General features: G+C 43.2%; 1 protein-coding gene across 2 annotated transcripts in view; it reads right to left on the bottom strand.

The window, feature by feature from the left end:
• Window positions 1–7,375: 7,375 nt before the first annotated feature.
• GLT1D1 (glycosyltransferase 1 domain containing 1) overlaps window positions 7,376–18,341 on the bottom strand; it is a 270,809-nt gene continuing 259,843 nt past the window's right edge. For both annotated transcript variants that reach the window (XM_082244140.1, XM_082244141.1), the window contains one exon: window positions 7,376–7,803. In XM_082244140.1, coding sequence (XP_082100266.1) covers window positions 7,651–7,803 — 153 coding nt within the window. In that variant the 3' untranslated portion in view covers window positions 7,376–7,650. The remainder of the gene's footprint in view (window positions 7,804–18,341) is intronic.

Raw genomic sequence — 18,341 nt, 5'->3', positions numbered from 1 at the left:
TGCTGGACTGGCTGAGATTCGCACCATCCATGGCAGGTTTTATACATAAATGGGAAGGTTTCCCTAGGGTGGGACTTTATAGGCATTTGAAAAGGTATATCATTAAGATTTCAATATTTTATGAGACGTAGGTATACAAAAATATAATTATACAAGAGTTAAATACAATTTGCAAGCAACAAACATTCTACCATTACAGTAACAAACCACATGATACAGAAACCAACAACTCGACGCGTTTCGAAGACTTAATCTTCTTCCTCAATGGTAGCTTAGAGTGGTATTCTGTTAGTACAGAACGTAATCAGAACAAGATATATTCAGATCAAAAAATATATAGTTTTGACAGTTTAGAGTTGGATACATGTTAGTTATATAAAAAAAAAAATCACTTACATGGGTAAGTGTAAATGGAGTGAATAATGCTTGCAGAGGTATTAAAATCAACGGGTTAGCCTGGGAAAAGGACGAGAAACAGCGTAGATACTGTTCCAGTGTCTGATTGGTCCTTTCTGTTTGACCATTGGTCTGTGGGTGGTATGCTGAAGAAAAGGACAGTTCAATCTCCAATTTCTCACAAAGGGATTTCCAAAATCTAGAGGTGAACTGAACTCCATGGTCGGATACTATGTTGGCAGGAACTCCATGCAGTCTCACAATCTCTTTGATGAACAACTTAGCTGTATCCATGGCCGAGGGGGTGCCCTTCATGGGCATAAAATGCACCATCTTGGATAGCCGGTCTACCACCACGAAGATGGTAGTGTAGCCTTCAGATGGCGGGAGTTCAACGATGAAGTCCATCAAAATCATTTTCCATGCTCTGTCAGGGACTGGTAAGGGTTTGAGCAAGCCCCAAGACTTAGACCTGGGGGTCTTGTTCCGGATACATGTAACACAAGTTTCAATGTATTTTTTACAGTCCTTCTGTAGATCAGGCCACCAAAAGGTGCGTTGAAGCAACTCAGAGGTCTTATGGACTCCAAAATGACCTGCAAGGGAATGGTCATGGCAGAGACCCAGGACAGGGACCCGCAATCTTTCAGGTACGAATATTTTGTCATTATGCCATAAAAATCCGTCCTTAACTTGTAAGGACACTCCGGGAAGTGGGGAAATATCCTAAGAGGCCTGTCTGAGCTGTAGCAGTAAGTTCTCTTGCAGTAACAGGAAGTTTCCTGACAACAGAATTGTATCTGGGACTACAGATCTCTCAGCATCAGAAAACATACGGGATAATGCATCCGGTTTTCTGTTCTTTGATCCCGGCCTGTAAGTGACATGAAAGGAAAATCTAGAGAAAAAGAGAGCCCACCTGGCCTGGCGAGGTTTCAAGTGTTTAGCTGTCCAAAAAGAGTCAGCTGTGTGTTTGTCTAAAGGGGACATTGTCTGGTGTCCTGAAAAGCTCAGCCTTCTTTGTGAAAGGACTCAGCTCTTGTTCCTAAGAAGGAAGTGTGCATTTAACAGTTTCCACTACAAAGCAAGGCCACAGTTTGCTATAGGCTACAACTTCAGCTTTACAGAAAGGAGTTTTATTGTCCTCAATCTGTATTAGTTCTTTTTTGAGAATATCCCGCATAATTTCCTCCACCCTAATCCCAGTTACTCAAAAAATAAAAACAACAAAAAAGCCTAGACTGAAGAGAAGAGTGACTGGGAGCATGTGACTTGCTGCAGGGCAATCCACTGGGAAATAACTTTTTAGCATTTTTTACACGGCGCCCCTGAGGAGCCCCCTCGGCACCCCAGTTGAAAAAGGCTGGCGTAGAGGGGCAATTGCAATGGTAACTGACCCCAGTTATGAGCATTCTCTGCTGGCAGTTAGAATGTTGGCCCACAAGCTGAAACATTTCTGGGCAAGGTGAGGCTGAGAGGGCCATCGTCACACATACAGGTGCATCTTATAAAATTAGAATATCATCAAAAAGATAATTTATTTCAGTAATTCAATTTAAAAAGTAAAAATATTTTATTTACAGTGGGAGAAAATTTTTTTGGGTCCCCTGCAGATTTTTTAAGTTTGCCAAAATACAAAGAAACGAAGGGTCTATAATTTTTATCATAGGTGTATTTTATATGATTGTGACAGAATATCAACCAAAAATCCAGAAAAAACACGATACAAATATTATAAATTAAGTTGCAGTTCAGTGAGTTAAATAAGTATTTGATCCCCAAGCAAAACATGACTTAGTATTTGGTGGAGAAACTCTGATTGACTGACTAGACCACTCCATGACCTTGGCCAATGACTGACTAGGCCACTTCTTTGATGCTTTGGCGGTATGTTTTGGTTCATTGTCATTTTGGAAGATCCATCCATGACCCATCTTCAGTGTTCTGGCTGAGGGGAAGAAGGTTCTCATGATTTTACAAAACATGGTCATCCATTGGCCCCTCTGCCGCAAAGTCAGCCTTTACCTTAAACAAAGAAACAGCCCCAAACAACATGTTTCCACCTCTCTGCTTGACTGAAGGGGTGGTGTTCTTATGGTCATAGTCAGCATTTTTCTTCCTCCAAACACAGTGATTTGTGGTAATTCCAAAGAGCTACATTTTGGTCTCATCTGACCACAGCACTTTCTCCAAATCCTTCTCTGAATAATTTAGATGTTCATTGACATGACTGTACATGTGCCTTCTTGAGAAGGGGGACTCGCCGTATTTGGAGAAAGCAAAAAACTATGACCCTAAGAATACCATCCCTACAATCAAGCATGGAGGTGGAAACATTATGCTTTGGGCCTGTTTCTCTGCTAAAGATACAGACTGACTTTGCCACATTGAGGGGCCAATGGACCAGGCCATGTATTGTAAAATCTTGGATGAGAACTTTCTTCCCTCAGCCAGAACACTGAAAATGGGTTATGGATGGGTCTTTCAGCATGACAATGACCCAAAACATACCGCTAAGGCAACAAAGGAGTGGCTCAAGAAGAAGCACATTAAGGTAATGGAGTGGCTTAGCCAGTCTCCAGACCGTAATTCTATAGAAAATTTATGAAGGGGGTTGAAACCTTGAGTTGCCAAGCGACAGCTAAGAAACTTTAAGGATTTAGAGAATATCTATAGAGTGGACCAAAATCCCTCCTGAGATGTGTGCAACCTGGTAACCAACTGTAAGAAGCATCTTACCTCTGTGCTTGCTAACAAGGGTTTCTCCACCAGGTACTAAGTCATGTTTTGCTTGGGGATCAAATACTTATTTTAGTCACTAAACTGCAACTCAATTTAAACAATTTGTTTTATGTGTTTTTTTCTGGATTTTTGGTTGATATTCTTTCTCTATCATTTAAAATAAACCCATGATAAAAATTATAGACCCTTCATTTCTTTGTAAGTGGGCAAACTTACAAAATCTGCAGGGGATCAAATAATTATTTTCCCCACTGTAGATGCTTTACACTGTGGGTGTGATATAATGTATTTCAAGCATTTCTTTCTTTTAATTTTGATGACAATGGCTTACAGCTAGTGAAAATCCAAAATTCAGTATCTCAGAAAATTTGAATATTACATAAGACCAATACCAAAAAAGGATTTTTAATATAGAAATGTTGGCTTACTGAAAAGTATGTACATGTACAGTATAGTATGCACTCAATATTTGGTTGGCGCTCCTTTTGAATGAATTACTGCATCAATGTGGTGTGGCATGGAGGCGACCAGCCTTTGGCACTGCTGAGGTTTTATGGAAGAACAGGTTGTTTTGATAGCGGCCTTCAACTCTTCTGCATTGTTGGATCTGGTGTGTCTCATCTTTCTCTTGACAATACCCCATAGATTGTCTTTGGGGTTTAGGTCAGGTGAGTTTGCTGGCCAATCAAGCACAGTGATACCATAATCATTTAACCAGGTATGGGTAATTTTGGCAGAGTGGTTAGGTGCCAAATCCTGCTAAAAAATGAAATAAGCATCTCCATAAAGCTGATCAGCAGAGGAAAGCATAACGTGTCCTAGAATTTCCTGGTAGAGGACTGCGCTGACTTTGGACTTGATAACCAAACAGTGGACCGACACCAGCAGATGACATGACTTAGTAAATCATCATGTCATCATGGACATACCTTTCGGTAAGCCAATATTTCCATGTTAAAAAATCCCTTTTTTGTATTGGTCTTATGTAATTTATTCTCTGATACACTGAATTTTGGGTTTTTACTAGCTGTAATCATCAAAAATAAAATAAATAAATGCTTGAAATATATCACTTTGTGTGTAACGCATCTATATAAAATATTTAAGTTTCACTTTTTGAATTGAATTACTGAAGTAAATTAACTTTTTGATGATATTCTAATTTTATGGGATGTGCCTGTACACAGAGATAGAAATATGGCAATAGATCTCTCCCTATCTTTTTATTTTTCTATCCTATCTTTTGCTTTGTAGTCATGCCTGGTTTGGCAGAAAGAATGATGATAAGACAAATGTGTGTCAAACAAGGCTAACTGAAACATATAGCATGTGGGAGGGCATGATTCATGAGTTACATGAGACAGATATCCAGGCAGAGCAGACCCTGGAGCAACCTGCAGCAGGAGTTGTTCTGCCTGTCTTGGTTACATGTAGATCTGGTACAGCCTAGCCAGGTGAGGGTACTAGGACTGAATAAAATGTATCAATGAATGCAACCTCTGATCCACAGCATGAGTCTGTTAGCACTAGAATCCCTGTACTCAGCATCGACAGATAATGGCTATGGAACCTATGGCATACCTGTGCATCAGTCTGCAGTTAAGAGTGAGGCTCCTGGGTTGAGAAGGAAGTTGCCAGTCAGCAAGAACTGGACATATTTAAGCTCCAGCAACAATGACAGAATCAAACCCTCAGTTCACCTGGATACAGGGAAGTTCTTATTGCTATGAGCCATGCAACCAAATATTCAATTATGGAGAAAAACAGAGATATTCTAATATGTTAATTTAAAAAAATATAAGCGTCATCAGTACCGCTTGCTGCAGACACCGGGGGCCAATATTCTGCAATGAATAAGCACTTTGTGTGAAAACGCGTCTGCTGAACATTGTGGTTCTCCTGTGTGTCATGTTTTAAGCCGGTGAGTATGGAATACCAATAAACCAAAGATTTCTTTACTACTCTGGATGTGCTGCATCTCTCTCTGTGTGTTATATGCCCAATATCTGATGCCAATGCTGAGAGGCAAAGCCCTGGAGGCCTATATGGGATTGCCAACTGAGCAGAATGAGGAGTATGAGGCCATAAGAGATGGAATAATCTAAAATGATCAAGTGACACCAGAAGTATAGCGCAAGAAATGCAGGTCACTGCAGAAAAAATTCAGACTCCGACACAGAGGTGGTAAGCTGCTTACGCACCACATTCTAGCAGTGAACTAACAGATTGAGAAATAATTTATATGAACCTGACATTCCAGGATCAATTTCTACATATCTGTTCTGCTGAATACTGACAGTTGTGTTTGAGCCCAAGTCTGAACCTGCCAATGTGGCAACAGAGTTGGCAGATACCTACATTAACACATGGGTTTAAAGGGCTCCCCCTAATGGCTGGAAAGGAAGGAAATCACCAGCAGCATCTTCTGCTGCACCAGTGAGTCAAGCCTCCCTGCAACCAGCAAATAGAGCTCCTGAAAAAAAGGCGGTATCACCTGAAAACCACAGAAGCTATAATTGTAGCAAGCCTGGATACCTCAAGAGAAATGGTCATAAGCAGAAAAAGCTGATATCACCTGGCTAGCCGGCCAACTCTTATTCCTCTTTGTCGTTTGTCCATGGAAAAGCAAGGGGCAACAATACTAACCTACAGCCTTTCGCTGTGGGTAACAGAACAGTTACTGGCTTCCAACAAACCAGCGCAGTAGTTACGCTTGTTCACCCTGAGCTGGTGAAAGGAAAGGTCATAATCCTGGAAAAGATCCTTACTCTTATTATAGTCCAGGGAACCAATTCCTGTGTACCCATTAAATGGCTTTTCATCAACTGGGGACGGGAAGTGGAATTTTTTTCATCAATCCACAGCACATTGTTCCAGAAGGCCTCATCCTTACCTACTCTATGTTCAAAAGCAAACTATAGTCTTGGTCTAATGTTTTATTTGGACAGCAATTATTTATTTTCTTATTGTACCCCCCATGTTGGGCAAATTTATGTAATCTCTGATTTATAGGGGTATGCGCTTCGTTAACAACTGTTGCAAGAATTACCTGAAGATCCTGTAATGAAATTTTGGTGATCTTGGATATTTCTTCTAGCATCAAATAATCAGCTCTTGTGCTAAATTTGCTGGGCCAATTATTAGATCTTGGAAAATTAGCAGTCATTTCAATTTGATCACATGTTGATTATTAGTTTTATTACAGTGGAATTATTGATAGTAAATTAGTAGTACATTTTTCTAAATCCATTACCAGAAATCCACAATTCAGGCCTAAAATGAGCATTTTAACATGTGTGCAACACCTGAAAAAAATGGGTCTGGTACAAAAAATGGTTAAACAAAACAGGTTCCACCTTTATACACTCTAAGGAGGTCCTGACCCTTGGTACCTAACCTGGAACACCAGATTCTAATTGTGTGGATTTTAAGTGGTGGTGAATGTAGGGATTAACTTACTTTTCACATGTGGCAAACTGCATTTTCGTTACTTTGGATTGAGAATACACAATTTCAAATATATACTGTTATCAATTTTAAGTATATACACCTGTATCTGTAGGAACTGCTTGTTTGAAGATGTAATATATGAATGTTCAAATATGTTATAATAAATCAAAAATGTTCATAGGGTGTGCATTCATTTTCACATGGCTATACAGAAGTAAGGAAAGTCCTATGTAATCTTAAAAAGGAAGTAAGCTTCCTTTACTGCCTTTTACCTAGAGGTAAGCCTATAATAAGGCTTACCTATAGGTAGTGTAAACATCTCCCAAGTCAGCACAGTTTAGGAGATATTTACATTATATGCAGCCAGTGACATCAATGGCGTATGCGCTCTGAAAGAACTGAAAGAACAGCCACCCTTGCTAATCCTTCCGAGCCCTGTGCCGTGCTGCCAAGCGCATGCGGGGGAGTGACGTCATTGCGGCTCCGACCAGTCACGGAGCCGAAGCCCGTGAACACAGAAGCAAGACGAGTGAAGATGGAAGTGGCTGCAGTGCTGACATTGCGGCGCTGGAACAGCTTCGTTTTAAGGTACATTTCACATAGTGTGCTAGTATGCAATGCCTACTAGCACATTATAACTTTACCTTGCAGGGGAAAAAAAAACATCCAGTGGTATACAACCAATTTAAGAAATAGTGCAGGCATATGTTGGGATAGAAATTCTTCCCAGTACAGCCTGATATCACAGTATTAACAGCATCATTTATTTACAATATCACTCATACACAACAATAGAAAAATACATGACTTTAATCTTATTTTAAAGAAGTTAAATGTAAGAATCCATTACAATTTAAAATATAGTACAGGAAATAAAATATAGAAAAAGGAAAAACACACCAAAAGAGAAAAAAACTTCACTGTTAAGATGGAACACAATGAGGTAACCGTTTAAAGTAGTCCATTGTTCCCGAAATAAAAACATTACAGCACTCCCTTTAACATCCCACAATGAAAATAAAATAAGTTCAGGACTAATTTTTGCAATGATGTTCTTTTATATCACAGTCCAGTCAGTTTTTGGACAAGTTTTTGATATGTCTTTCTTTCAAGTTCCCAAGAATGGTTAGTGCAGACATATTGTTTGGCACTATGAATAATTTTCCTTTTTAAATCCGGTTCCTTCATCAGTCTTATGGACATCTGGACAAATTCCTAAAAGAGAGCACAGAATATCAAAGGTATAACTCAAGATAAACTGAAAGTATGAATATTCCACATTATATATTCTTGGAGGAGGGAATACAAAAAATGGATTTTGTAAGAACTTACCGTAAAATCCTTTTCTCTTAAGCTCATTGACAGACGTAGTCTTCTTGATTCTCAAGAGCTGGGTTATGTTGTCTCCGCAGGAGTAGGACTAGGCAGAATGACAAAACGTTCTGGCTCCACCCTAGGGGCAGTCCCTGAGGGTATATCCTCCCTCTCTCTGCTACAGGGAATCAGTTCTGTTTAAAAGCAGTACAGAGAATTTAACCCAACCCAACTCAATGATAGAGGGGCGGGTACTACGTCTGTCAATGAGCTTAAGAGAAAAGGATTTTACGGTAAGTTCTTACAAAAATCCATTTTTCTCTATCGCTCATTGACAGACGTAGTCTTCTTGATTCTCAAGAGCTGGGACATCCAGAAGCAGTGCCACAAATGAGGGGTGGGATTGACAAAATCAAATCCAATCTAGAAGGCCCAACCGGTGCCAAACTAGAAGTTTTAAAGGCTCATTATAAACAAAGAATGAGGCTAAAGAAAAAATTTTCCAACGGAAAAAAACCCTCGAGGTAGACCACTGGTCTCCTCAAATTGCGGCCTGCAAAACCTTGCGGCCAAATGAGGCATCAGACGATGCCATTACATCAACTTTATAATGTTTAGAGAAGGTATGCACCGACGACCAGGTAGCCGCCTTGCACACCTGGACCACTGACGCCTGATGGCGAAAGGCCCATGACGCACTAAGTGCCCGAGTGGAGTGCGCCTTAACAGGGAACGGGGGCTCCCGACCCTTAATAGAATAAGCCTGCACTACCGTCTGTCTGATCCATCTGGAAATGGTCACGGCAGATGCAGGCAACCCCTTTTTGGGTCCATCTGGGATCAAAAAAAGTGAATCCGTCTTGCGAAACGAGTCTGTCGTTTTCAAGTATACCCTGATCGCCCGGACCACATCCAAGGAGTGCAAAGCAAATTCCCGAGGATGACTGGGCTTAGGACACAGGGTAGGTAATACAATTTCTTCATTCAGATGAAATTCTGAAACCACTTTTGGTAGGAAGGATGGATTCGGACGAAGAACCACCTTATCTCTATGAACCACCAGATATGGTGAACGACAAGATAATGCGGCCAGCTCTGACACCCTGCGTGCAGAAGTAATAGCCACCAAGAAGGCCACCTTCTGGGACAACGTGGGTAGAGGAATCTCCCTAATATCTTCAAAGGGAGGTTTCTGAAGAACCGACAACACTAAATTAAGATCCCAGGGGGGTAACGGCACGTGCACTGGCGGAGCCAGATGTCGCACCCCCTGGATGAAATTCCGCACCAAGGAATGAGTAGCCAAAGGCTTCTGAAAGAAGATGGCTAATGCTGAGACCTGACCCTTGATAGTACTCAAGGCCAGTTTCTGCTCAACCCCTTGTTGCAGAAAAGCCAATATTCGACTAATCGAATAAGACCGAGGACGGAACCCCAAAGGTTCACACCATGCAATGTAGGACTACCATGTGCGATGATAAATCTTTCTGGAAGTCGCTTTCCTTGCTTCAACTAGAGTAGGAATAACTGAAGCTGACAAACCTTTGTCCTTCAGCACCTGGGTCTCAATAGCCAGGCCGTTAAAGCCAGCGATCGTAAAGCAGGATGGAAGATCGGTCCCTGAGACAGTAGATCCTCCCTGAGAGGAAGTCTCCATGGGACGTCCGCCACCAGTCTGACCATGTCGGCGTACCAAGCTCGACGAGGCCAGTCCGGAGCTACCAGGATTACTGGGATTCCTTCCTCCTCTACCCTGCGAAGAAGTCTTGGCAGTAACGCGAGAGGAGGGAAGGCATATATTAGCTGGTATTGCCCCCACGGGGCGATCAGTGCGTCTGCGGTTTCTGCTAGAGGATCGCGGGAGCGAGCCACGAATCTCTGAACTTTCCTGTTGAATCGTGATGCCAACAGATCCACATCCGGGGTGCCCCACCGTAGGCACAACTGGTGGAAAACGTCTGGATGGAGGGACCATTCCCCCTGATCCAGGGTCTGACGGCTGAGATAATCTGCCTGCCAATTCTCCACCCCCGGAATGAACACCGCAGAGATTGCTGGAACAAATCGTTCCGCCCAGCGAAGAATGCAAGCCACTTCTTTGGCCGCTCGGACACTCTTGGTGCCCCCCTGATGATTGACATAAGCCACGGCCGTGGCATTGTCCGACTGGATCCGAACCGGGCTGCCCTGGAGCTGCTCGGTCCAGTGAATCAGACAAAGTCTGATCGCTCTCAGTTCCAATACATTTATCGGTAACCTGGATTCTTCCGGGGACCAAAGTCCCTGGACAGATAACTGACCAAGAATTCCTCCCCATCCGGATAGACTGGCATCCGTGGTCACTATCGTCCAATATATTGGCAGAAATGACTTTCCCTGGCTGAGCATTGGAGACCGAAGCCACCAAACCAGAGACTCTCTGGTCTGTTTGCTCAATCGTATCTGATTGTTCAGGGATTCCGGATTCCGATTCCATCTGAGAAGAATCTCTTGCTGAAGAATTCGGGTATGGGACTGGGCAAATGGGACTGCTTCGAATGAAGCCACCATCAACCCCAGAACCCTCATGCACGTCCGAAGGGAAGACCAGCTGTTGGACAGTAACAACTGGACTGCTGATTGAATCTTTCGAAGTTTCCCTACCGGAAGGAAAACTCTCGTCCTGACTGTGTCTAGAATTAGACCCAGATATTCGAGCCTCTGGGTGGGAACCAGAAATGACTTTTGCTGGTTCACCAGCCACCCGAATTCCTGTAAAGAAATCATAGTAATTTCTATGTTTTGTAGCAAGGTCTGAGGAGACTCTGCATGAAGCAGAAGATCGTCTAGGTAACCTAGAATCGATATACCTCTTTGGCGCAGAAGTGCCAACATTGGGGCCAACACCTTTGTGAAGACCCGCGGAGCCGTGGCGAGACCGAAAGGTAACGCCACAAACTGATAGTGGTTCTCCTCTACGGAAAAGCGTAGAAAACGCTGATGTCCTGCGAAAATGGCAATGTGAAGATAGGCGTCCTTGATGTCTATGGACGCTAGGACATCCCCTGGATGCAGGAAGGCTGCTACCGTGCGAATGGACTCCATTCTGAATCTTCTTATGTTGACGAAAGAATTGAGTGCTCTTAAGTCCAGAATTGGACGCACTTTGCCCTCTTTCCTGGGTATTGTAAACAGGTTTGAATAAAACTCTTGAAACCGTTCTGTCCAAGGAACGTGGACTATCACTCCTTGTTGTAGTAAATCTGTGACTGCTCTCCGCAGATCTTCTAAACGATCTGCGGATAGACGGATATTGGAAGGGAAGAATCGCGCCGGTGGGAGAGATCGAAACTCGATCTTGTACCCTGACCTTATGACTTTGCAAACCCATTTGTCCGGGATTCTGGAAAGCCATGGATCCGGGAACCGGCGAAGACGTCCCCCCACCCCAGTTATGGGTGGGGGCGCACCTTCAGGCTTTGGATGGTTTATCTTCAGGTCTGGAGGGGGCGGGCTTTTGCTTGCCCGACCAACGACCCCTGACGCCTCCTGTAGGAGCTTTGGAGGACTTAGTTTTTTCACCCGCTGGACGAAAAAACCTCTTGTGAGCAGAAAAAGAAGGCCCTCGTCTTTGACGAGTTCCTCTACCTTTAAAATTTTGCGGTAAAAAGGTGCTTTTTCCACCGGTGAGATCCTTAATGATCTCATCTAAGTTGGCTCCAAAAAGACGCTCTCCTGAAAAGGGGATATTAGCCAATGCTTTTTTGGAACCTTGGTCGGCTAACCAACCTTTTAGCCACAGTGTACGCCTGAGAACCACTGCTGAGACTGATGCTCGCACCATTAATGGAGTGGCGTCTAACGCCGCATCACATACAAACTGTAACCCCTGTATCATTTGTTCCAACAAATCTGATACCGCCTGAGGGACTTCTTCTAAGTCCCGGCGTAACCACTTGGTCCATTCAGTTACAGCCTGCGAAACCAGACCAATAGCAATTATTGGTCTGAAAGCTGATCCAATCAAGGAAAACATGGTGCGAGACATAGCTTCTATCTTGCGATCCACTGGATCTTTAAAAGACGGAGCGTCTTCTAAAGGAATAACCGTGGCTTTATTCAATCTAGCAATAGGTGAATCCACCACAGGTGGTTCTGTCCATTTCTTAATAAGGGTTTCCTCAAACGGATAACGCCTGTCAATGCGTTTAGAAATATTAAAAGTGCGTTTTGGCAGACGCCATTCTTCTTCGATTGGATTGCCAAAACATTTGGGCAATGGAAAAACCTTCGCCACTTTGATGCGCTTTTTAGTCCCAAAAGGGATCTCAGTTTCAGCTATTTCTGATGGAATACCCTGTAACCTTAAAGTCTCTTGAACAGATACAATGAGTGCGTTTACCAACGCTTCCTCTCGGGCTATGGCGGATGCCGAAACATCCTCCTCACTGTCTGAAGAGACAGGACCCGAGACACCAATACCAGATGAAGTACCTGCAACTGCAGAAATAGGCTCAGAGTCTGAATCCGAAGTTTCAGATAATAAGGGGTTAGGCGGGGGTCGCTTTCTTGCGCCCTGTCCCTGACAAGCCACTTCCACCCGGGACACAAAAGTTTCCATAATAGCTGACAAAGATTCAATTGTCAATGGGGTGCTGGAGGATCCCGCAGACCCCTCGAGGGGATCCGGAGGAGATACATGAGTGGCAGGGTCCATGTTAATACAGGACACCTTTGCCAGCAAAAACAAAAAAACTTTTTCTTTTTTTTTTTTTTCTGTGTGTCTCCCCCTAGCGCAATAGCGCCCCTCAGAGTACCTGCTTCTCGATCCCAGAGAGAGAGAGAGGGACCCCCAAGGCTCACCAACCGATGCAGTGCAGTTTCCAACAAACTGCAGTCAGCGTCTGTCTTACACAGACTGGAAGGAGCTGTTTGCTTTTTCCCGGGCAGAAGGCGTGGCTCCGCCCCCTGTGTACGCCTTCCGGCGTTCCCAGCCCTCCACGAGGTAGCTGGGCTCACAAAACATGGCCGCCCCCATAGAAGAGACATAAGACTCCAAAAACATGGCGGCCGGCGTGACCTGAGGACATACATGCATTCGGTCTACAGCAAAATGGCGGCGGACCGCCGATATCGTCTTCCCAGCACATCCACCTGCACTCTGCTAAGAGGTGACATATGGATCTACAGAGATACACTGCACATAAGGTAGGATTATACCTCCTATGTCTGCTGTAATGTTACAGTCTGCTGGGTAGAGTGTTAGCTCTTGAACCAAGTCCACTTCCCACAAACACATGCTGTATTACAAGGGGGACTTGTAAGTATCAGATATATACTGACCATATATGGAGGGGCCCATAATATATACTGCCTCATAATGAGGAAAAAAGGGAACGTTTACTCACCATACCGAACCGACAGGCACCCTCTCTTCACAATACCCTCTCCACCGGGGTGGGGGTTTATGGACGCCTCGACTCTCTGGTACCTGGCGTCCAAGCGAGCTTTTAACTCGCAAAGTCAGTCCCTTTACTGGGACTCCGTCGCGGCCGACTCAGCGCACTGGTCTGCACGCGCTCTTAGGCAGAAACCGGGGTGACCACTGGATCTCAACATCCAGCCCGGCCCCGCATACTTACTTGAATATGTCGCGGCCGACCAAGCGCAATGCCATGGTCTGCACGCGCTCGTAGGCCGGCTGGGGTGACCACAAGTGTCGCCCAGTCCGGCATTTTTGCTTGAAGATCTCACAGGAAAAAAACACTGGAGAAAACTACCTAAAAAATGTCTTTTTCTTAAAGAAAAAAAGTCTTGCCAGGACCAAAAGATCCCAGCAAGGAACTTAGGTCCTTACTCCTGACTAGACAGAAAAAAACTGATTCCCTGTAGCAGAGAGAGGGAGGATATACCCTCAGGGACTGCCCCTAGGGTGGAGCCAGAATGTTTTGTCATTCTGCCTAGTCCTACTCCTGCGGAGACAACATAACCCAGCTCTTGAGAATCAAGAAGACTACGTCTGTCAATGAGCGATAGAGAAACTCAGATTTTCGGTATTAAGGATGACCAATCCTCAGTAATGAAGCTAAGCATTAGATAAGATATATCTCATCAGTTTCTGGGAACTTTCATTATTAGAACTAGACTCTATGGGGTTGATTTACTAAAACTTGAGAGTGCAAAATCTAGTACAGTTGTGCATGGTAGCCAATTAGCTTCTAACCTCAGCTTGTTCAATTAAGCTTTGACAAAAAACCTGCAAGCTGATTGGTTTTAATGCAGAGCTGTGCCAGGTTTTGCACTTTCCAGTTTTGATCAATCAACCCCCTATATGACATTTGGTAAAAGGCTCAGTTTAACCAAAAGTGGGCTCTTCAGGTAGTCAACTGGTTTCTAAAATCACAGACTGCATTGGCATGCTTCTCCTGCTATACTTCCTGGCTTTGTTTCCATACACCATGGAGTGTTACTTGTCCAGTTACTTTTGAAGTTTACAGTATATACTGTAAAATAATTTAAAGATCCACCAGCAGCAGTGGGTCCCCACATAATGACTGCAGCAGGAGTGCAAACCTAATCCACAAACATCTAATTCTCGTTTTTTTGGGGTTTTTTTTTACGTCCCATATATAAGTCCTAACTTACCATATACTAAACCCTTTTCCCCTGAAATTCTGCATAATAGTATGCTTTCCATTTTATGTTTTTTTTTTTCAAATGAAATTCAAACATAAGGCCCCTAAAATCTTAATTTTGTTTATCATGGATTAATTTACTGTATCCAATTCAATATGCAACGCCAACAGTTCTAAACAAGTGCGAAAGCATGTGTTTTTTCTTTTTTTTCTGCTAAAATATCTCTCCAAAAAAGTACAAGCAACTCAGAACTATAAAAAAAAAATAATTCTAAGCTGATAACTAGAGGTACAAGGTCCCAAAGACATTAGCACTGATGCATCCTTCAGCTACAGACTGCTGTTCATAGAGGCTGTGGGTCACAAGGTTACCTGCTCCATAATTGGTGATAGTATCCCATCCTTAGGCCATTCTGGAATTAAACCAGAAACCTGATCTCAGACATAACAACCATTCTAATACAAGATGATCCAGCTTTCTGTTTACATAACTCTATGCCCTTATCTCCTGAATGCTATAAAAAGTGTGTAGTTCCACATTCATTTAACGTTAAAAGTGTCTGATCCCCTTTTATTAGATACTGTAAGTTCAATGGTATCCACTGTAGGCAAACGGTTCCAAAACGTAGATCAGATTATGGCGGCAGAGCATGGATATATACCTGCAGAGACCAATATGATATTTTTTTATAAAATCCGGGCAACTTGGGTATATTATATATTTGACGAATGTCATGGTTAATCTGGTTTTATTATGATTTGCTATTGGTTGTAGTATGCTTGCTTTTTTAGTCATCCTGGTTGATATGCCAGGATATTTTACCCGTGAGTTGACAGTCTATTTACTCCTACATGGTTTAGTCTACTTATTTTTTTTTTCTTTGCTTCTTGTTATTTGTTTTTCTTTACCATTACATACTGTATGTCTGCTTTGGCCATATGTCTGTACAAGTGAACATTGTAAATACCTCCCAGAGAAATTGAACATGAGTATGTTTTAATGATGTGCTTTTTACATCACTGGTGGAAATGTCTAATTCTTAACCCTTATAAATAAAAGATATAAAAAAAAAAAGTACAAGCCATTCCTTAACCTTCCCCCGTCCGCGCTACAGCCTATATACGGCTGCAGCGCGGACTCGAATTTTCGGGAGGCCGTTTTTAAACGGCCTCCCAGTGACACGCCCCCCTCGCGCTCCCACGAGCGCGCTTCGGGGGAAATTGTGTCGGCCATGTCCCTTGGACACGGCCGATCACAGATCGTGGTGAATGGCCAATCACAGCAGCCATTCACCACGTGATCGGGCTGTCCAATGAGCGATGATCTCATATGTAAACATATGAGATCATCTCTCATCGCCGGCGCTCCTTCCTCACACAGAGCCTGCAGTGTGAGGAAGGAGGGGGAGCCTCACAGCGCCGGGGACACAGGAGAATGTAATCAGGGCACTGATCACCAGTGCCCTGATTACTAAAGGTAAAAACACACACACAGTGCCCCCCCATCAGTGCCCACAACGCCCGCCATCAGTGTCCCCCATCAATGCCCACAATCAGTGCCCATAGTGCTGCTAGTCAGTGCCCATCAGTGCCTGCTCATCTAAGCACTGATGAGCACTGACTGGCAGCACTATGGGCACTGAATGTGGGCACTGATGGTGCTGCCCATCAGTGCCGCTCATCAGTGCCACCCGTCAGTGTCCAGTGCCATCCGCCAGTGCCCATCAGTGCCGCCTATCAGTGCCCATCAGTGCCGCCCGTCAGTGCCGCCTCTCAGTGCCCAGCAGTGCCACCTCTCAGTGCCCAGCAGTGCTACCTCTCAGTGCCCAGCAGTGCCACCTCTCAGTGCTCATCAGTGCCGCCTCTCAGTGCTCATCAGTGCCGCCTCTCAGTGCCGCCTATCAGTGCGGCATATTAGTACCTCCTCATCAGTGCCCATAAGTGCCACCTCATCAGTGCCCATAAGTGCCACCTCATCAGTGCCCATCAGTGCAGCCTATCAGTGCCCATCAGTGCCGCCTCATCAGTGCACATCAGTGAAGGAGAAAAATTTATTTTCAAAATTTACTCGCAGAAAATAAGAAAAACTTTTTTTTTTCAAAATTTTCTGTCTTTTTTCTTTTTTTTTGTAAAAAATAAAAAACCCAGAGGTGATTAAATACCACCAAAAGAAAGCTCTATTTGTGTGAAAAAAATGATAAAAATTTCATATGGGTACAGTGTAGCATGACCGCGCAATTGTCATTCAAAGTGTGACAGCGCTGAAAGCTGAAAATTGGCCTGGATGGGAAGGGCGTTTAAGTGCACAGAAGGCAAGTGGTTAACAAGTGATTGGATGTCACAGCAAACAAGCGGCAAAGTCTGATTTGCATGTCAGAATAGGGCTGGACAGTGGATCACAGGTATGGAAAAAGTAAATAAGTGAAAATAGATTAGTGCGCTCAAATGAAATATGAATCAAAAGACATAATAAATGATGACAATGAGAATCATTGAAAGATTATAAACAAAATTTTATATAAAAAATATATTCATTGAAAAAGTAAAACAAGTACTAAAAAAGTGCATGGACAACCATCATTAGTGCCGTAAACCAATAACGTGCACAAATAGCTCAAGAAATCACTAATGAGCAATATAATGTTCAAAAAAGGTATCAAAGTGAAGTCATCAAGTGATCATTGACAAACTACAAGGATGAGTGTTCACGGCCCGCCTGCAGTGTGGACCGTCCGCACTGCAGGCGGCCGTGTACACTCGTCCATGTCGTTTGTCAATGCCATTTTGTATCTACTATCATGTAAAAGCAACTTTTTATTTAATTAAAGAGGTCTTAAAGATAATGCACTATTACAGTGGGGTTCGAAAGTTTAGGCACCCCAGGTAAAATTTGTATTAATGTGCATAAAGAAGCCAAGGAAAGATGGAAAAATCTCCAAAATGCATCAAATTACAGATTAGACATTCTTATAATATGTCAACAAAAGTTAGATTTTATTTCCATCACTGACACTTTCAAAATTACAGAAAACAAAAAAATGGTGTCTGCAAAAGTTTGGGCACCCTGCAGAATTTATACCATGCACTGCCCCCCTTTGCAAGGCTGAGACCTGCCAGTGTCATGGATTGTTCTCAATCATCGTCTGGGAAGACCAGGTGATGTCAATCTCAAAGGTTTTAAATGCCCAGACTCATCTGACCTTGCCCCAACAATCAGCACCATGGGATCTTCTAAGCAGTTGTCTAGAAAACTGAAACTGAAAATAGTTGACGCTCACAAAGCTGGAGAAGGCTATAAGAAGATAGCAAAGCGTTTTCAGATGTCAATATCCTCTGTTTGGAATGTAATTAAGAAATGGCAGTCATCAGGAACAGTGGAAGTTAAAGCAAGATCTGGAAGACCAAGAAAAATATCAGACAGAACAGCTCGCAGGATTGTGAGAAAAACAATTCAAAACCCACGTTTGACTGCAAGATCCCTCCAGAAAGATCTGGCAGACATTGGAGTTGTGGTACACTATTCCACTATAAAGAGATACTTGTACAAATATGGTCTTCATGGAATAGTCATCATAAGAAAACCTCTTCTACGTTCTCACCACAAAAATCAGCATTTGAACTTTGCAAATGAACATATAGACAAGCCGGATGCATTTTGGAAACAAGTTCTGTGGACCGATGAGGTTAAAATTGAACTTTTTGGCCGGAATGAGCAAAGGTACGTTTGGAGAAGAAGGGGCACAGAATTTAATGAAAAGAACCTCTGTCCAACTGTTAAGCATGGGGGTGGATCAATCATGATTTGGGGTTGTATTGCAGCCAGTG

This window comes from Pelophylax lessonae (genome assembly GCF_965119305.1).
Source record: "Pelophylax lessonae genome assembly, chromosome: 1".
Classification (NCBI taxonomy): Eukaryota; Metazoa; Chordata; class Amphibia; order Anura; family Ranidae; genus Pelophylax; species Pelophylax lessonae.
This window is presented reverse-complemented; position numbering and strand designations above follow the sequence as displayed.